At 47.5% G+C, this 21,450-nt stretch overlaps 1 protein-coding gene across 3 annotated transcripts in view; it reads left to right on the forward strand.

The window, feature by feature from the left end:
• Positions 1-17,957: 17,957 nt before the first annotated feature.
• Positions 17,958-21,450, forward strand: part of CHRDL1 (chordin like 1) — a 45,205-nt gene continuing 41,712 nt past the window's right edge. The window contains exons 1-2 of one of the 3 annotated variants that reach the window (XM_084535076.1): positions 17,958-18,293; positions 20,751-20,897. In XM_084535076.1, the coding sequence (XP_084391202.1) occupies positions 20,801-20,897 (97 nt within the window). In that variant the 5' untranslated portion in view covers positions 17,958-18,293; positions 20,751-20,800. Of the gene's footprint in view, positions 18,294-19,296; positions 19,426-20,750; positions 20,898-21,450 lie in introns of those variants that run through there. The other 2 variants (XM_084535077.1, XM_084535075.1) reach the window with 2 other exon arrangements.

A 21,450-nucleotide genomic window follows, 5' to 3' on the forward strand; every position in this document is an offset into this window, starting at 1 on the left:
GGCTGGGGAGGGGGAGACCTTTCTGTTGGTATTATTCTAATATATTCTGGGGGCTTGTGGTTCCTGCAAGCAGGCGGAAGTGAAACCCGTCCTCGCCCCCCTCCTCCTTCCGCGATGCTCCGGGGCTGGACGCGGCCCGGCGGCGGCGTGGGGATGCCTGGATGTGGCCCCCCAGGGCTGCCCCTGCCCCTGCTCCTGGGGATGTGGAACCGGGGAATTGGGGCTCAGTCACGGGCTGCCCCCACCGCCCCGAGGCCCTAACCCCGCAGCCCCCCGCGGAGCTGGGAGCAGAGAGGCACCGAAAACACAACCGGCTGCCTGAGGGCAGCGGTAACCTCCCAGCTGGGAGCCTCTCCTCGGGTGGAAGCGGCCTTGCAGGACGCTTCATCACGACGAGCTGAGCAGATCCCAGCTTGCAGGGGTGCCACGAGTAGTGAGTATCTGGTGGCCTCAACCTCAAAGTGTCTCCACAGCCCCAGGAGGCTTGGTGGACCCGTGCCGCCGTGTTTGATGCCACTCAGATCAGAAAATGAAGGCGAGCCTGGGCAGCCCTGTGCATGCAGCAACTGACCCCTTGTTTAGGGCCGTACGGGTGCGTGGGTAGGTGGCACAGGCGCTGCTGGACTGCACGGCAGGAGTGACTCCCAACAGACGATGCAGACTTACACAGGAGATGACTGGGGCTCCCTTCTCTGAGGTCTCTGGTGTCTCTGCAGCAGCCTCCTGCTGACAGCACGGTGCTGGAACTCATCCCCTGTACAATTCTGGCCTTCCCCCTGCTTCCACATGGGGAAAGTGAAGCGCTCAGTGATGCTGACATCTACTTTGCCAGCTGCACGTTGAGGACCTGCTCTTCCGAATTTTACAGCTTCAGCACCGTGCTGAGCTTTGTGCAGTGTGTTTCCTTCACATCCCACCAGCAGCGGGCTGCATCTGTCCCCCAGTCCCAGGGGGTCTGCAGCCTCCCCACCACATCTGGATGCCCACCCAGCCATCGGCAGCAATGCCCTCTCACAGGTGGGACTGGCCAGGAGATTGCAGGAGAGAAGGAGCGCAGCCTGGACACACTGATGCATCCATTTGTGTCTTCCAGCTTAATTACTGCAACTCCCTATGCTTTGAAATAAACCACAGCTGCTGTAAAACACAGCAGATGTCTGCTTAGCAATGGAGATCAGCCTGGTGCTTTGCTCACCCTGCTTTCTTACTAAGTACAGGCTTGGTTTTCTGTTCGGATGTTCAAAGCCTTTCATAATCTTCTTCCATAGCTGGCTCCCGCTGGAACATGGCAGCCCCTGACAAAGGGGGTAAGACAAGACGGAGTTTAATCTTTCCCAGGCAGTATTCCTGAACTAGTTTTGCCTCACGGAGGTAGAAATAACCCAGATCCCATGGCATTCAGAAGTAAAGGCAAAATTTCCCTCCTCAGCTTCATTTCTTCACACAGAAACATGCAGAGAATGCCAGTACACAGTCCAGCAAATCCAAGTCCTGTAAACTAATCAAGCTATTCCTCTTACGGGCTAGATCGAAAGCAAGTCAGAGAAGGAAACAGCTTTTTTCTATTTTAAAATACTTGGGAGGCACACAAGTCCCACAGAGATGGGAGCCATCTAAATATATATAAAGACATAGCTAGATAAATGAATCCATCTGTTGTAATCTAGCAGTTTCATAAAACCAATGAAAAAAATCGACAGTTTCATGAAACCACTAAAGTGCTATTGATACTTTCAAGTGTTTAAAATTCTTCTCAAATGTAGGAAATCAACCAGCCCCTATAGGATTCCTGAAATGAATGGAAAAGGAACAAGACCGTGCATGAAGCTGGTGCAAACAAACACACGGCGTAATTAAAGCAAATTGCCATTAACAATCTAACAAAGACTATTACAAATCCCTCCTCACTCCCCAAAATACATTTCTGACTCCCATGATGTGGCAGCACACACACACACACCCCGCCACCCTTCTTCTGTCCCCGGGATCCCAAAGCACCTCGCAGATGGTGCTTGAGTGGTGCCGCCCCACACCTCCACGCTACTTCTCCGCGGGGAAACCGAGAGGCGAAGCGATTTGCTTGTCGCCTGACAGAAGCATTAAAACGGCCGGAAGGATGTAGGTGTCCTGTCTGCACATATGCCGTGCTCTCACTGCCATATAGCACTTCCAGGATGAGTCTGCTTGCAATTAGAGAAAGTTGTTCTTTTACAGACTGCGCTGAGCAATCCACTGACAGCTTTACAGGCAGAGAAGGGCAAAGAAATAGTGTTTTGCTTCAACCCAACGAGCGATGCTTTTTCTCAGCTCTGTGCCTGAAGAGTGGCGTGGCAGCTAGCTCTGGAGCAGTGCTCAGTAAGACCCCACGAACTCACACCAGCTTCCATTTGTTTCAGGCGTTCCTGTTTTGGTGCAGCCAGGCGACAGGTATGGAAAGCCATCGAGCTGGACGAGGCCAGTGGAAAACCCTTGCAAGTGTTTCCCAGGAAATGTACCTGCAGGCTCTGCTTCTACACACCTCACTCCTTTCCCCTCGCCTCCTCAGGGCGTTCACGCTCCCCATCTCAGCCATTTGTGGGCCAGTCCTGCTCCGAAGGGAACCAGAGGGCAAGAGACTGAGGGACGGGTGGTGAAGGAGATTTGACAGGCTACATCCTGAAACACTTCCTCGATGAAAGCACAGAGGTACCCCCAGGCCTCGGGGAGCTACCCAAATACACACGTCCAACACTGGTGTTCATTAAAAAGGCGCCAGCTGTCCCACTCCCTGTGCGGAGTTACTCTCGTCTGCAGGGAGACAAGAAACTATACAGCAGTCAGTCCTCGGGTCCATAACACAGCCCAGACCAGGTGTTACTGCACGTGCAGAGCATTGCAGACCGAGTCCAGGGCTACCTTGTGGCTCCAGGCATCAACATTGCAACAACAGCTGGAGCTGCAATGGTAGGTCACTTCTGGAGGTTGTGTCTTGGTTACCATTTTAAGTACTCTTCTATTTCCTTTTTTTCTTCTTCTTCCAGAAGTTGGTAAGTGATGTCTCACTTTTATTATCGGTATTTTATTAGTAAAATACTGTCAGTATGGATAAAAATTACAGATTTCCCCCCATAAATGTTGCAATACGAAAAAACAATCTGCTGTTAATAAAACAGAGACAAATTCCCAAAGGAAATGAATGCTCTTAAAAACCACAAACTCGAAGTAAAAAGCCACTCCGCTATATTTGAGGCAATTACAAAAGAAAAATGAAGAAGACTGTTTCTCCTCAAAACTTGGCAATTTTTATATCACGCTACTGATATTCTTAATGAAAAATGGTGCTTTTATTCACTGCCACTTCTTTTACTTTGGCCAGCGCTGTAGCCAAACATCTGCTTGTTGAGTTAGCGGAGTAAATTGATGGTTAGCAATGCACGAGTTTCCATAGGAGATCTCCACAGACGTTGCCAAAGAAAGTCCTGATCTAAAGCTTTGTAAGGATGCACCAAGGCAGGGAGGAGACTACGAAGAAAGAGAAAGGTCCAGACAAAGTGTCCGTGTAAATGTTCAGACAGGTTGAACTCTTCTCCTGAAAAGCCTCCATGGAGGATTTGGGATGGGTTTTCAGCTGAAGGCCTCCCAGAGCTCTTAGTGCAAGATTTACACTGACCACAAACAGACCCACTGTGACTGCAGAAAGGTGCGAGCACAGAAGTGAGGCTGAAAGTAACGTTGAGATGGCAGACAGCGTGCTGCTGGAAGGGTCTGCTCCTTTCTCTTCTCTCCTCTGACAGTGGTAGAGCAAAATTAATCATGATTATTACAGTTACACCTTTTAAGCCTCTTCTGCTAATATGACATGCGTGCTGGCCCTTCTCTACAGCAGAAAAAATCTTAGGAGGCAACACATTTACACCAAATATGTCCCGTTACACTGAATACTGTATATCCAGGAGTTAAGACACAAACCCCCAGAGGCCTGCTGTCCAAGCAGACACAATCCAGACAACCAGTAGCAAGTCTTCCAGGCTTACACTATCTGTACAGGATGGGCCAGGATAATTCAGAAGTGTCAGACTTCAGGACCTTCCAGACGCAGGTACAGAGAAGGTATCAGCGCATAGCCAGACCTGAGCAGCATTCCCACCAAACTCCTTTCCCTTCCTATTTGAAGGCAATCAATTGTCACACACCAGGGCTGAGAGAGAAAATACAACCATTGACAGAAAATAGCGTATTGGCAGAATAATGATTTCAAGGAGATCTACAAGAAGCCACACAAATCCATGTGAAAATAGTCTGAGCATCCTCTAACGCAGGGCAGTTAGATCCAGCAGAAAACAACAACTCATTTTTTAAGTGATAAAGAGTTTCTTGCAGGCAAACTATGCAGCCCTGAAGCCTGAATCTTCAGACTATCCACAGCCCAGGGCAGCGCAGAGAAAAAGAAGCAAGCTTCTCCAAAGTGGAGCCTGAGACCCAGAAGGGCCTCCTGCCAAAGCAGCGAGGAAGCTTGGCTCCCAGGATGTTAGGAAGAACGGAGCGTTTTGTCTGCTCGTGCGTACCTGCAGGAACACACCCCAGCCAGTTTTCAGCTCCAATGGGAACTGAAGGTTAATTATTTTCTGCCAGTATGGGGGACAGACTGGGAGTGCAACAGCACCGACACAGAAGCACGGAATGCAGCGGGGTACAAAAGATGTCAGCAGCAAGTTCGGTACCTCTTGGCATGTCCTGAAAATAAACCACCTCTGACTGCTGCTGGCTCGGCTTCTCAAACTCCTTTGGTTGGTGTTCAACAACAGGACATAACTCTGGGCCTTGCACACTCTGTGCTATTAATTGCTAGCAAAAAAGACATCCATCACAATGCACACAACGCGAATGAATAATTGTGCAACCATTTCCTAAGCAGTACTTCCTTCCTACCACTGAGGGACAGTGTTTCCTACCTATAGACTGCTAAGAACAGCATATCTGCAAGTTCAGTTCTAATTAGCAATGGTTAATGCCTCCCTTTACTGCCTGAAGAGTTTCTTTTTCCATGTTATGTGTGTTTAACAAGTTACTGTTTCAGCACAGTGAATTACAGCTCTGTCCTCATCTGTGCAGGTAATTCACACAGTGGTAACCTGGCAAGCTGATGCTCCTTGGTAGGTACTGACTCTGTCTCCATTTAAACCAGGGGCACTTCTGTCATCAGCCTCACTCAGAGTGAAGATTATGTCTGCTCTTTTCAGAGACAAATCTTTGCTATTGGTCCTGCTTCTTCAGGGATATCTTGTGTTCTGGAAAATAATTTAATCAACCTGATAGACTCCACTATGTAACCTTCTCTGAATTTGGGTTTCGGAAAATACCCACCCTCACCAGAAGGCAACACTAACTAACCCTTCCTAACAGGCTGTGGCTTACTTACAGAAAGTGAAAGTTTTATAGGAGGGTAGAGCAGAGATGCCTGGTTTTCCTTACTTTCACACTCATGCGACTGAGAAATGTCCCTGAAGTAGTTGTGACAGTGACAATCGGCTAGAAGATCTGTAGCTGTACATCAAGCTGGCTTTGTGGCTGCACAACCAAAACACAGCCTCCCTGGGGTCTCTTCAGTGAGAGAAAGCACAAGGCACACCATATCCAGTTAATTATGAGCAACTTGAAATAAATAAATAAATAAAAGACACCAGTCCCATGAACAGAAGGATGTCCAGATTCAGTATTTCACTGAACAGTACACCTAGCCTTATCTACACAGCCAGTCCCGTGCAATTAGCCCCCGCTGCTGCTAGCAAGAGACATTGGTAAAGCCAAGTTCCAGATATTTTTACTACCTACCGTCTAACCCTGCCCTGTAATTAAGTGCAGAGCCCCGCAGATTTCTGCCTGATTAGCTGTTTCAACTAATGAGCGGCTCCAGCCTCAGCCAACACCAAGGGTGAATTACCTGCCACTCTCTGGCTCTCTTTGTGGCCGCACACAGCACACCACAGGTGCAGAGCCGCGCTGCAGGGAGAGCACAAAGAGGAGAAGGGGCCCGTGGACAGACCACGCACGGCTCCCCGCACTTCAGCCCCACACACCAAATGGTTTGGATGGCTACACACATGGGAGCAAAACTGGATAGTTCCTGTATGGCCATTACCCGAGATATAAAATGTTTGACTTTTTAATTAAGATCTGCAATATCGATGTCACAAAATGAGTCTGAAATTACAAGAGCGGGATCTGATCTGATTGTAAAAAGCTCAGCTATTCAATTGAAGGCCAAGGCTCGGTCATAACCAGAGAAAAGTTAAGGTCAGGAGTCCAAGTTCAGGAGTGGAGAAAATAAGAAGCTGAAGGAAACCTTATATCCTCCAATAATCCTTGCAGGAGATATGATTTCAGCATGAAAGGATGCAGCCCTGCTTTAAAGTTTCCAAGCAAAAATCGTTCTACTATAACTCCACTCCGAGATAAAAGCAGACGTGAGCCAGTAATACTGGCCTCTTTGCCTGGTGTTTTTATTGGTGCTGCCCTCCGTATTAAAGAAAACAAACACTCTGCTTCTAATATTAAAGATAACTCCAACAGGTCTCCCTTAGGGAACCTTGCTGCTAATCCATGCCTTGTAACACAGTTACCCTTGTGTACATTTGGAAGGTGGCCTGTAGAAGGAAAAGCAAACAGAGGATTGGCTCTTTTAAAACTTTTTCCCAGTTTGGGGAGGGGGGAGTGTTGTTTTCTTGTTGTTGTGTGTTTTTTAATATCAGCTCCTGCTCCCTTCTCTTTTAAGGGCTCGTGGTAGAAGAATAAGTAACACTGTGACCTCACGTGTGTGACCTCACCATTTTGTACCTGAGGGAGATCTGTATCCTCCTGGGACCTGAAATACCTGAAGGAATGCCTAAGTACAAGAAAGAGCATATTTACTGAGCAGAAATATCCCTCGGTAGCACAGCACGCTGAACTCAGGAGACAGGAGCTGCTGTAACTCTCCTCTCAGCCCGACGGTAACTGCTCCCGCAGCATTTCCTCTTACTGTGTCTCAGTTTCTCCATTTCTAAAAAAAAGATAACATGAAATGTCCATGAGTTTTCCAGTTCCTGGAGGTAAGACAGTGCGGTGTAAGAGCGGTTATCACTGCCAGCCACAAATCCAGTGGACAACCAAGGGGCTGATGCCCCAGTTAGCAGATGGGGCACGCACATTTTGGCAGTGCCTTCAACTTCTTCGTAATGCGGCTGGATCCAAATGGGAAGCATTTTTAAGGGTGCTGCACCAGCAAACAATCATTTTGCGTTCACTATACTGCCAGACAATAATTTTCTTACCCTTAAATCACGAATCAGATCCTTGTAAGTATTCCTTTAGCCAGTTCTGTCAGCTTGTCAAAGCGGTGGCGCTGAAGGACCAAAAAGCAATCGATTGCCAGCATTGATGAATTTGAGTCAAGAGGAGTGAAAAATTTCCTACTCATTTACCCTAGCCACAGAGCTGGAGTGCAAAACCTCTTGTGACAAAGAGGAATGGTATTTGTGTTTCTGAATGCACAGAAGAGGGCAGAGCTCTGTGGTGACACAGTCAGCAGGTCGCTCTCCCTCTGCAAGCCAAGACGAGCACACTGACAAACCCTGTCTGCTATCGGCACAATTCGGCTAACGGCTTCAGCTACTGGATGTCGTAGAATAACAGAGAAAGAAGAAACCTGGAGAACTGGTGCCAGGGTCAACAAAAAGCAAGGTGCATGTGCTGGACCAGAAGCTGCAAACACTCCTCTGGCTGCTGCATGTTCTGCTCGTTGCAACAGAAATCACTGCTTGTATCAGTTCCCACTGATAAATATTTGGATGAGCCGGAGTGCGAGACAAGCTGCTGTTGACCTAACCGTGCCTGTGACCAGAAAAGGTCACACATAACTTGGCACCGTCTGTAACACCAGGCCTCCAGTTTCACACAATGGATCCTCGTATTCAGCCTGAGGACAGTTTGACGCCGTGTATCTGCCCATCCTGACAGAAATGCGGGGGAAAGACAGAAAACCAAAAAAGGAAAATGTTCAGGAAACCACCTGCTCTTTGGTTCAGAGTACCACTGCTGCTGCCCCAAACCATTTCCTCCTGCAGAAGGGAGACGTTGGCCTTGGGAATTAGCCAGACATCAAAACCTTCCCAGGGAATTCCTCCTCCTGAGAGGCACCCGCAGATCAGAGGAGGAAAGGCTGTCTAAACACACCGAGCCTCCGCTGCCTTGCTGGGTTATTTGCTTTGTCCCTAGGGGAGCTCTGGCCAGGGGAAGCTCCAGCTTTAGCAGAGGGTGGCTTGGTTTCCTCCCTGTTTTTACAGCACGAGCAAGCTACAAAGGCACCCTTTTGACAGTGTCAGCTCTTCAGAGTCAAGTTCTCTGCAGTACTGGAGCATTTTCAACTTCACTTCTGCCTTCGCTGCAGTTTGACTTGGCTCCTGTCTTTCTAGCACAACTGGCACCAGTACCCCAATGCAAAATGCACTGAAGGCAAATAGTGAGACATTGCATGACCCTCAGCCTGTGCTCATTGCAAGGGAGCGCTGACATCCCATACAGAATACTGCCTGCGTTCAGCAGGTCAGGGAGGCACCAGCAGTGCTCACTAGAGACCCAGACTGGGCTTTCCAGTGCCCAGAGGGACAGGGAGCCAAAGGAGTAAAGGTTTCACCTCCTGCGAGCTGGGCTCCAGACAGCTGGATGCTGAACTGTCCGCTGCAGTTCAGATGCCATGCCTGAAGGTACTTACAGGGAAATTGTGTGTATCAGCATTAAAGACATCAGAATTGGATCATACTTGGACACATGCTGGCGAAGTATTTGCAGTAGATTTAGAAGAGCTGGGAATTGGCCGCAATCACATAATTTTCCTAAAGTTGGATAAAATTTAACAGCAGTAAATTAGGAAACTTTGCCAACTTCAAAGCACTACCCCAAACTTGGGCCAAAACGATGCACTGGCACTCAAATGCTCTGGAAGGATTTTTTCCTCCTGCCAAATGCTGTTGATCAGATAAGAAGAGCTGGGCTGTGGACCACAGGAATAGGGATGCTGTTGCTGGAGGAGGCTGGGCTCTGGAAAAGAGCCTTTGTGGCGAAAACTAAGGAAGCTGCGATCAAAAACTGAAATACTTGCAGAGTTCTGTGGAGGAGGCAAAGAAGCAGGGCTGCTGCAAGGCTCAGCTGCAGAGGCTCTGGGCAGTGGATGTTGCTCAGGACCCGCTTCTGAGCTCTCCTTACCACCACGCTGTATTCCTCACTGACAAATCTGCAGAGGAGAATGGGAAACTGAACTGTTATGTACATAAGAAATGTTCCTTACAGAGAGGTATCTGGAGCACCATGGGAGGGGAGAAGGAGGAGAGAGAAAAAATAAACAGCTGTAAAGGGAAGACACAACTGATGGCGCCTGTGTCTTTTGTCAGCTCTCAGCCCTAATGCCCATTGAGCTAAGCAGTGAAATTCACATTCTATCTCCCAGACCTCAGTGAGACTGCTTGTGCACGACAGCGCTCCCCCAAACAACGACACGTTGCCCTGTCTGGCCCGCTGCAAGGAGGGGAGCGACCCCACAAACCCAAAGGCTTGCAGGCAAGCAGCACGGAGCAGGAGCGCAGCCCTGCAGGAACCCTCCCCTCTGCTTCGGGATGATTCAACGCGATACTTAAAAGCTTCTCCCCATCTCCTGGACGCGAAGGGGGGGAGGATCTGTCTGATTGTATCTGTGACCCTGGCAACTCTTCACAAGCAGAGACAGCTGAGTCACTAATATTTAGAAAAATAACATAATTGACTGTATTCAGCCCTGCGGAGGACCCCTGCTGGGTATTCACAGTTGAACATTAGCAACTCGGTCATTTCTGGCAGCCTTTGTGAAGGGTTGCCAGGGCTGTAGATTCAATTAGATGACCTCCGACAAACCGATTTCCCCCGCAAATATCTTTTAAAAAATACATTAAATCCCCAATAAATACAGTGAAATTGGAGGAGACAGCCCTTCCTACCTCATTGAATGGCCCCCGTCACCCTACAGCCCCAGCTAGATGCCTTGCCTGACTGTCATGCATGCACGGGCTCTATTATCACCAGTGCCTAATGTGATTTAGCCCTGTCTGTGGATTGCACTCTTTACATCTGAGAATGTGACACTGTCGCAGTTGGATGCAGATTAGGATATAAAATGATGTTGAAAAGCTAAAAACGTTTGCATGCATCCTGCTTTTCTTTTTTTGGGTAGGAGTAACTATTTTTTTACCACTGCTTTTTTATCCTCTGACAGCTTTTTTCCATTACTAGTCCCTGAATTATTTTGATGTAGGAAGCATTAAGATGAATTGCTAGATCCGATGTTTTGTATTATCCGTTATAATACACTGCAGCAGAGCATTGCATCGAGCTGGGATATTTACTTTCTTGCCATAAAATCTATACTAAAAGTGATTAACGTACGACTGAGGCAACTAGAAATGGGATTTTAAAATTCTGCTTTGTGCATAGGGTTTTATGATAAGCCCTACAGTAAAACACCTTATGTGGACACTATTTGTTAACACTATCATAATGAAATCAGCTAACACCTTAATTACACCTTGTAACTGCTTCTTACAGCATGTAAGACATTTCTAATTCAGCTTTTAAATACCTCAGTTGTAAAAGCTCTTGTCTGTCCCCTCAGAGTGCCAGATTTCATTTCAGCCAGCATATTGTGCCCTAGTAAATTGGTTCTTAGCTGCTCAACTTCTTTGTTTGGTTCGTTTTATATCCTAAATAATTCTACCAAACCCTCACTTTTCTTGCACACATCAATGTTAGAGGAAAAATAAAGAAGCAGAGCAGTGCTGGATTCTCCGCACGTCCCTCCGGAGAGAAGCTCAACAAAACAGTGTTTTAAAATAATACATCCTGTTGTGTGGGTTAGAATAAGATAGGAATTTAACATCAAAAAATTATAACTGGATAAAAGCTATTATGAAATGATTATCTAGAGAGCCAGGAAATAACATTTTCTCAAATGGCATTGTCATTATTCTTTGTACGCGGTGCAAAAAAAAAAATGTACTGAGGGTAGTTAGAGAGGGGAAACTTTTCTTTACATATAGTGTAAATTGGGATATGGAACAGAGACGCTGCATGGAGTTTAGTCCTGATTTTTTTTTCTTGAACGTTCCCTGCTGAGCAGTGCCACAATTAATCAAGCTTTCTAGGTTTTAGTTAATTGCTGGACCCCAATAAATTGGTTTGTACTGGCATCAGTCCAGGTCTGATAATTTCACAGCCTTGGAAACTGCTGCATGTTCACACAAGAACCTTGCAAGCAGGGAGCTGGGATAAAAAGAAAAAAAGAAACTCTTGTTCTGTGAGGTTCTATTAATACTTTAAAAGCCAGCCCACTAGCAACAGTGTCTTCGCTGTTTGTTTATTTTCTCCATGTGTTTTATACTGCTTTTTTAATGATTAAAGGAAATCCCCCTTTTCCTTCTTTTAAACTCCTTCTGTAGATAATTGTTCTCAAAGAGACATTTCCAATTTCAGCTGTATCCTCTTGGAAATTTCCACTCTACCCATCCTTTGCTGAACACTCATTGTGGCTTTTTGTGAAAGCTCGGCTATTTTTTCCCCCTTTCTGCAACTCTGTTCATGTGAAAGAATCACCATCCTCCGGCGAAGACAGGTTCAAGACCAGCTTTATGCCCTGGACAAGAGAGACGAGGGCTCCCACAGCTCCCACTGGCCTAACTCCCTGCTGGTGAGTACCCCTTGTGGTCAGACGGCTGCTACAAGAGGACAGCATGGCTCTTCCCAAGCAGGCAGTTAGAAGCAAGCAGACTGGTGTTGCAGTTTAGTGCAAGTCCGATGCATTAGGGGCTGTTACGAGCGAACACACAATGCTGTTATCGGCATGGGAGACAGGTTCACAGCTATTAGTTCATTTTACAGCTGGGCTCAGTTACAGGAAGGACTTTGCATCCTCAAGTCTCACTGGTAGCGATGGGATTTGCGAGCGCTGAGCCCCTGGCAGGCTCTGGCTCCATGCTGGCACACATTTGACTTTGTTCTCCCCAGAGAAGGCTCATTTGGCAAAATCAGTTTTACTAATGGGTTTCAAAAGCACTCCCATACCAGCAAGTTTCAGAGGAAAAGAATTACATAATACCCGAGGTGTTCGGTAACCTCCTTGTTATTGTCTTTGGCTCACCAAGGCCAGATTAGCAGCACTAATCACAGTTGTATAAAAGTGTATTTGAATTGCAAATGGAGCCTCGTTCAGTCTGCCTCGACTCCCTCTGTCACGCCTTGGAAAACTGGACCGAAGAGGGCTTTTCTGGTGGATCTCAGCTGTAAAGCAATGCATCAGCAAGTAAAGTTTTATTGTGGTATGATCAGTCTGTACGATTCGTTACTGCTTCTCCTACAGACCTCATAGATCCTCAGCGAGTGCAGATCACCAGGATTCTTTGAAATGCCTGCACATTTGTACCAAGTGGGATTCTGGTCAATAATCCCAATGGCATCTGTTGTTTTATGTGAGCTGTACTGCTTTTGGCTGTTTTCAAGACTGAGGTACTGAAAAAACAATCAAGGTGAAGCTCCTCCCGGAACCTCGGAACAATCACTCCCAAGGATTGCTTTATGCTGCTTTTCACTTACTGAAACAGTTGCCGAGACACTACGGCATGCCGTGCAGCATTACACTCTGGGAGAAGCAGGAACGGTCTGCTGTGCAGGCTTCATCCCCGAAATGCTGTCCTTACAAGAGTTATAGCTGGGCGTTTGGGATGAAGAGTTGGACTTGATGTCCAAATCAAGCACAAAGGGGTGTTTCAGCAAACACCCCTTCTAGTTTGCTGAAATACGTGGGATCAGCTAGGGATTTAGAGCTCTGCTTTCAACTGCTTTATCAAAGCTATGCCTTCGACATCCATTACAAGATTAAATAATGCAAAAGAAATCCATTACTGTTGTTAATACTAGAAAGTGAGAGAAAGCTGAGTCTGACACAACTACCAATTTTCTTAAATAAACAACAAATAAACAAACAAGTAAATTAGATGGATAAGCACACAAAAGAGATGAATCAGAAATCAGTGGTTTCTGTCAAGAGGTTACAATGCACCCCTGACAGAAAGATGTATCTGGTCAAGAATTTCCCAACTTGAATTGGGAAATCTCAAGACAGGACAGACACGAAGACATTCTGGGAATGTCACGAAGATCAGCACTTTCACAATTTAATTGTAGTTCATGTCGATTCCTTGGGCTCATTTGAAAGTTTGAGTAATAATTGCTTCTACATATCTTGGTGATGACACTGAAATTTTTCATTACTATTTCACTCTCAGTAAACCACTGAGTACTGATGCTTTGACGCACTGTGGTGAAGGATATTTTATATGCAGCTCATGAATCTACAAAAAACACGGATTGCAACCAGTTGTCTTGCTGGTTTTCTTTGAAAGGTAAAGGTAGAAGAGAATTACAGGATTATTGTTACAGCTGTGCACACTGCTGTGGTTATAGAAATAGAAATATAGAAATATCTAGGTTGGATTGGATTGGATTGGATTGGATTGGATTAGAAACAGCTGCAGGTGAACACTTTGAGACCAATGCAAAATTCAGGTGAGCCTCCTCACCTCTGAGCACACGTCTGTCTGTTCTGTACCCGTACAGTGCTGTTCTCAACACCACACCTAGCAAAGCATCATCTGCTCTAGGACAGGATGAAAAACTGGTGGTTCTCTTCTCCTGCATTTTCCTATTGGTTACTGGCAACTGGTGACTCTCTGTGCACCTCTGTATCTGGAAGTGAGATTTAGAAATGCGTATTTTATTAGCATTTTTTGACAGAACATTGAAAGACTTCCACCTACTCTTCAGTCTCAGAGGAACATGTCTGCATCAAGGTAAGGAGGATTGGACAGCAATTTGATGTCTTATGTAATGTTGCTGTTGTTTTTAGCAAACTGCATTCAAGGATCTCAGATTTACTAACTCCATCTGTCTCTGCTAAATAAGTAAATTAATTTCTAGTGTTAGAGGACTGAAACCCCACCACAGATGAAGTCAGTGCAACAGAATGAACAGGAGGGTGGAGAATGCTCATGACCATCCTATGCCATAATCACAAAATCATGCACATCTGAAGTCCTTTTTGTTTAACAGCGTATGTGGAGACTGCTTGATGAACATCCAGATTGTATTCCCAGTATGATAGTTGCAGGGCTGATCCAAACCACAGAAAGTAATTTAGAGATTATTATAAAATCCTGGGAATAATATTTAGCATTTTAAGATACATTTTCCAAAGGGCTCAAAAGAATTTATAGGAATGTAAAAACTAAGACATTCATTAGTTTAAGAACTTCTTTTCACACATATTCAGAATTGAAAAATTGACCGTAGATAATTATTTTTTTCTTGAAAGGAAAGAAAAAAGAGACAGGGAGGTAAATGGAAGTTGTATCACATCTACTGTCTCTCAAAACTCCATATCTAATCCAGTTAAGAGAGCTTTGCATGGTGTATAAACATGTTAGCATTGGCATGAATCTTTTATCTTGCTTTTTTCCCTCACAAGAACTGAGAACTAACAGTAGGATACCCGTGTGCTGTTAAGTCACTGCAAGGCACAGCACGAGGAAATGGACTTCTACTGTCAGGGTCACAGTTCATTAGCTGTCCCAGTTCTATTACCTCTAATGAGAATTACATGGCTAAATTGATGTGCTCTTAAAAACGTAGGGCATCCTTGAATCCCTAATGCCCACTGCTGGGAGCAATTCTTCCCTCTCCAATCACGAGGACACTGAGCACATTCAAACAGTGAGCTCTGCCCGACAGCGTGAAGGGTAACAGCTATGTACTTGCTGCTCCTCTGGAGCTCTCCGTGTCCCACGTGTGCAGCAGCCCTCACCTTCAGAAACTTCAGTCCCAGCCCACTGCTGAGCAAGAGCACAGGGCAAGGTGTTTCCTCAGTCGTGGCAGCGCTGTGCTCTGCAGGGAATAAGACAGGCTCCCTGACTCGGGGTGCATTGGCTGCAACACCCAGCAAAGCAGAGTGGGCAAGACAAAAAGGGTACCAAAGGTAACCGTACTCACTCCTCAGTGGTACTTTGATGGAGCTGGGAAACGAGGAAGGGCGCAGGCATGGGTGCAGCTTTACCCACATCCAGCGGCATCAGCAAGCTCAGCAAGCTCAGCAAGGGTTACTCACCAAGAGGCCACCTGCGATCACTTCATTCCTGCACAACACCCAGCGTGTGTCACACTGCCCTCTGCACTGACAACCGTGGAGATGCATGGCAAGAAGCAGAGGCAGGCTCTGTACCTGCCTGGACCAGGTCAGCACTCAGCTGCCTGCAGGGACGCCCCAGGCACGCTGCCCAGCTCCCCGAGGAGCAGGACCAGGACTAGCGGTGAGCCTGGGCCGCACGGCCAGGGCCGGGTTTCCACCGTCTTGCCCACCCACAGAGTCCCCAGTCCCAGGGAAAGGCTCTTTCAGCCTATTCTCTCCAATCTAGGTTTGCCAAAGAGTGGGAGGAGGTCTCCTTTTTGCGTAGTTCAGTGTTCAGCAAAGGTCTTATACCTAAATTAGTATCTCCAGAAGCCGCCAGATACCGTCACCTCTGAACCAGCTTCGCAGGATGCAGTGTAAAGTGCTGGCACTTTACAGTGACCTTCACAAGGCACTCTTCAGGCCAAATAAGCAATTTCTCTTCAAAGAACCTCTCTGCAAAAGAGTTCGGGTCACAGACTATAGAAAATATTTGATTTCTCATTACTATTATGCTGACTATGCATAAAGAGTACTACAAGGACTACTGCTGTCCTTATCCATGCACACCGGGCTTTGTACCAGCACGGAGGAGGCCGTGCGGGGGAGGGATGTGGTCTAGGGGAGGCTGAGAGGGGTCGGCAGTGTGGCAGGTAAGTGGGTCTGGAGGATGCCCAGGTAGCAAACCCGAGCTCTGCCAAGCACCAGGCTGTGCCTACCAGTCACACAGATGCCATAAAACCAAACTCTGGAGCCTCTGTACAAGGACCTGTGGATTCCTGCCCACAAAGATCTGCAACCTCTTTTCCTTCCTAGACAGAATTGCAAACTGTGTGTTTGGTCTTAAGTAACACTGAGGACAACAGATACTCACACCCCCCAGGAAGCTTAATGCCTTTTGAAAAGCTCACCATATGAACACTCACTTTGCCTGCTGCCAGCCATAAAGAGAATAAGGCTTCTGAGCAGCAACATCAGCAACAGAGCAACAGCCCAGCACAGAGACCCCAGCCCTCACCCGCAGCAGTGACACGGGATTTCAGAAAATCAAAACATCCTACCCGAATTGTGAGAGCCCACGCAATGCCCCTTTTCTATAAAGTAACATCATTTTAATGATGTTACCGAGGGCATTTCAGTGTCTCGTTAACTCCTCTGAAATCTGACGTCTATCAGTTTAGCTCTCTCTACCTAATGCTGGAGGGAATGGATTCTTTTTTGGTTTGGATGGAGAACTACCAGGTGTGGAGTCTCCAGCACAACTTCAGCCTCCTGTGAGGAGTGGGACAAAAGAGCAGAGCTTCAGTTGTAAATGCTGCACTAGATCCAAGAAACAGCTCTGGCGATGCAATCTGGTCTCGATCCAGAGCTGTGAAGGGGTGTTCAGAGCCTACCACATCCTGCTGGCCCACCCCAGGAACAAACTCCTTCCCGTTCACAGCAAGAGCTTTATCTCATTTGACTTTGCTGCCCTTCGGCGTTACACCCTTCACTTTGCCACCTCTTGGTGGGGTGTGAGCCCAGTTTCTGAGACATGATCGGTCTTAAAGGGGTCCTGGATCAGGATTTACCCCGGGGGAGATTTGTTATTACCCCACACCCAGCACCTGGCAGCCAAGGGCAGCTCCTAGGCAAGTCCCCGCACCCGGGGTCAGTGCCAGCGGGAGGACTCGGGCAGGCTCTGGCTCTTTGCAGCATGTGACGGGACTGGCGCCGTCGCAGCTCCCGGTGCACACGCTATCTGCACGCAGTGTACCTCGCCAGCTGAGCCCACGCAGCCCAGCCCGGTGCAGCAGCTCAGTAGCAGCGCTGCTGCAGCCCCACCACGCCGAAGGGGGGTGCGTACACTTCTCTCCAGGAGCGTGCTCGTACCTTGGCAGGGCCAGGGCTTGCACAGCCCAGACTCTGCTTTCAAGCGCAAATTACAAGAATATTTCTGATTCACAATAACCACTTTTTTTTTTTTTTTTTTTTCTTTCCATTTGCCCATTCTTATGTCACCAGGGGCTCCTCCAAAACTATCAGCCTGTGGCAGCAGCTTAACTCCAGAACGCAGCTTCTTTTTATTTCCCTTTTTAACATTAAGATGTATAATATTGCTTTTTGCTAACACACAGCTCTGATTGCTCGTGAAGTCACACCAGATCGCCCTTAGAAAGCCACCTCCCCTCCTCGTGCCAGCACAAGGTTTCACCACGTGCTGTACTTTCTCTGTTTCATTAAAATGGAAGAAATGACAAGTTCTGCTCAGTTTTCAACCGTCTGACCTCCCAGCAGTGCTCCCCAAACACCCCGCTCCCAAACTGGGGGAAACAGGTTGGCGTTTCTTTCTCCGCACGGTGTCTTTTCATCCCTCGCCCTTTTTCTCAGACCATTTGTCGAGGGTTGACCGCTCGCTTCTTATGAGTTACACGGGCTAAAACCAGAGGGAGCGGGGCCGTTTGACCGAGCACGAAACGTCACGAGCCAGGGGGTTCATTCAGCCCCTCCGGGTGACCCCGAAACCTCCCTAGGGAACACCCGACAAGGAGGGGACGGGGGGGGCTCGCCTCTGCGGGCGGCGGGGCTGCACCCGACCAGCCGGGGGGGGCTCGCAGGTGGCGGCCGCGACCCCCCGGCCCCCCGGGCGCCCCCCAGCTCCCCCCCGGAGGAGCAAACTCCACCCCGGGCCGCGGCCCCGGGGCCGGGCGGCGGCAGAGGAGGGGGCCGGGGCGGGAGGCGGATCGCCGGGCCGCTGCCTCCCAGCGCCGCTCCTCCCGCTGCTCCCAGTGCCGCCGCGGCTGCAGCGGGCTGCCGGGGCACGGCCGAGCATCCTCGGGCCGCCGGCAGCGGCAGGAGGCGGCAGGTGGCCCGGGGCTCGGCGTGGTGCGGCCCCAGCTCCTCGTCCCCAGCTCCTGGGGGTCGGGGACCGGCTGCGGGACCCCCCCCGTCCTCCCTCCCCGTCCCGTCCCTTTCCCCGGCAGCCCCGAAAGGGCGGGCGGAGATGCCGGCAACGTGAGCGGGGAGCGGAGCCCCCCGGCCACAGCCCGGCCCCAGGTGGGTGAGTTCTTGCTTTGCTTTGCTTCGCTTCGCTTTGCTCTGCTTCGCTTCGCTTTGCTTTGCTTCGCTTCGCTTCTCTTCCCTCGCCGAGCCCCGGAGCCTCGGAGCCGGGGCTGATCCCGCTGCCGGCCCCATCCCCGCCGCGGATGCGCCCCGAAGCACGGCCGGGTGCCCCCAGCCCCGGGGCTCGGGCAGCGAGGTGCCCCCGGCCGGCTCCTCGCAGGGCGAGGCGTGAAAAAGAGGAGCCGGGAGCCTGGGCTCGGTGAGGAGCCGCGTCCCTGCGGGTCCCCGCGCTGCGCGGAGAGCACGCCGATGGTGAACAGGTTAATAGAGCGGGGCTGCGCTGAGCCGGGGGGAGTTTTCGGGACGTTGCCCTTTGGGGATGTAAAGGGAGTGTGCTAATAGGGAAAAGTATGCGCTTATATTTGGAGTAACAACAAGACCGAAATTAAAGAGAATTAAGGAAGACATCAAAAGTCCCCGTCCCGTTGCTGCTGTTAACTCCTCCATTTCACTGCCGGGAAGCGCTCCTGAGCGTACGCAACCCCAATTTCCAAACGTTCCTCCTTTGGAAGATGTGACGTGTAAAATGGATGGGTTTCTAAGCTCCATCTATTCGAGCTAGCCGAGCTAGCCGACAGGTAAAGTGCTGCACAAAGGATTATTGTGCTCCGTTTATAAATATTGTTTGCTTAAGCAACCCCCAAGAAGGCCGAAGTATTTGACCGTTCGTATTTCTGCCAGTCCCGCTGATGTGCTACTGTTGTTCTCAGCGATGTCCTGAGACTAAACTGCAAGGTTTTCATTTTAAACAAGTTGTTAGAAGTTTGTTTGGCTTGAAAGTCTCCTGTGTGATTTGAACATGTTGAAAGGAAAAAGTGACTTAAACCTTTCTTCTGAAATGGGAATATTATTTTCAGCTTCCAAAATAAATGGAAAGTTATATTTTGTTACTGCCATAGGGAGTGTGCTTTGAAAACAGCATTATGTTTTTGAATGCTTTCAGATGCAGTCTGCATTATTTTGAATGACCCCACTGAACACAGAGCTCGCTGAAGAGAGACGTGTTAGTTAGGGCACATATCCATTTTGTTGTGGTTGGGGAATATGTAGAGAACCTCCCGACAGTAAAGGTAATAAAAACACTCTGATAAAGGATCCCCTACTCTTTGTTAGGGTATCCTAGAGCACAACAGTTTTAATAGGAAGATTTTTTTAAGTGGCTGTTAACTTACAGTGCCTTCTCCATTCTTCTTACAACGGTTGATTTCTCTAAGCTCTCCACCACTTAATCTCGAATACACATACCTGAATTATTCTTTCTGCTTTGCTTATCTGTCAGCTGAAACACACTCATGTACAGTTCTAGTATTTACATGAAATCTGAAGAGGTCAAATTAGTTTATGAAGCTGATTGTTTATTTTTCCAATAGTGAATCTTTTTTTTTTGAACTTTTATAAAACTGTGAATCCACTTCAAGACTCTTAAAACCAAATCTTTTCTACATTGTAAATTGTGGACAAATGTATGCTGTGAAGATAATGCTTTTGCAGTGAATGTCTGATAAGCAGTAAAGCATCTTCAGATTTCCTAAATTAGAATTTTACATTAGCTATCATCAATAAGTTTTACCTTAGTTATTTACATTTCTCCCTGTTTTATTCATTATAAAATAATTCATCTTTTAAAAGCCAGAAAAAGATAGAGAATAGTGCTTGCAGCAAATACGATCCCATCTCAGCACCTCTCAGAGAATACATTAGGCTTTGCTCCACGTGCAAGACTTTGACACTGAGGATCTACAAGGTGGAAGGGGGCACGTTTCTTCCCCTATTGTACTTACAGATTTCAAGGCAACGAACGGGTTAACACTAGAAAAATTAATTATACCCAATCCCAGAACAATAGTAGTTGGGAGATGGGAGGAGGGGTGAGTTGAATAGTGGTGGGAGCCTGTTAGATTCAGTGAGGAAAACTCCCCTCGCCCAGAGCCTGGCCAGCATTTCACCCAAAGCAGGGATTTCCACGGTGCAGGGCCAATATACCGGGTAAACGCAAGGGTAATTTTACAATGAGACAAACATGTTATCACTGACACCTGTATTTCCTAAGTTACACCCAAAAGAGCTGTTCTACAAGAAAATCTCCCAACCTATTTTTCTTGTGTAAGAATTTAGATTGCTTACATGCCAGATTTCTCCCCTTTGGAATCAAACAGGACTTGATGTCCACTAGATGTCCACTTTTCAGCTTTCATGAATGAGAGTGTGGTCCCTTTTCCAAAAACGGGATGATTTGAGGCCAAAGATGTTTCCATGCAATGCAGATCTATGATATTGACAGATTTTTTGCTTCCTGCAGTTTAGGATTGCTGGGTGCTGGCCAAAGGCATGTCAGAGAATTTAAGTTATCTTTCAGGATTCTAGTTTAATTCATTTCATGTTTTCTTCCCGACAGCTGAACATTCTCTACCTTGGAGGCTTTTTCTCTCCCTTTTGTTGATAAAGATGAGAAAAAAGTGGAGATTGGAGGATTTTCATTTTATCTTTTTTGGTGTGGTCTGTCTCCTTTTCGTAGATGGAGGTAAACTAGAACAAGTAAAACGTAAGTAGACTTCTAAACAAAGCCTTCACATTCACTCAAACCTGACATTTTCCTGCTATTTGACAAATGTGGATCAGAAAAGATTTTCAAACAAGAATGTCCTAAACTGCAGGACTGCATTCAAAACCTTCTACCATTCTTCCTCCTCCTAATCCCGCGTTTAGTGGAATCAGGTCACACCCATGTTTGGGGCACATTTTCCTAAAGCTGTACAGGTTTCACTGCTTCATAAAGAACATAACACATCAGTTGGAGAATCTGTTTTATTTCAAATACCCTGAATCAAGAGAGTGCTTAATTCTATTTTAGTGACCTCTGTAAACATCTGACAGATTATCTGGATTTTGTCCCATGTGTAAGACTATTGTGCTGAGGTTTTCAGCTAGTGTAAAGCTCGTCCAAGACTGTTCCGTTCTGTTCCAAAAACAACCTCATATGAACTGGATTAGATACATCCTTTGAGAAAATTAAGAGTCTAAGCACTGTCAAAAACTTGATGAGAAGCATTGAAAAGAATACAAACAAAACACAGGGAATGCTTCTACAAAGCCTG

The sequence above is a fragment of the Aythya ferina genome, assembly GCF_964211825.1.
Source record: "Aythya ferina genome assembly, chromosome: 13".
In the NCBI taxonomy this organism is placed as follows: domain Eukaryota; kingdom Metazoa; phylum Chordata; class Aves; order Anseriformes; family Anatidae; genus Aythya; species Aythya ferina.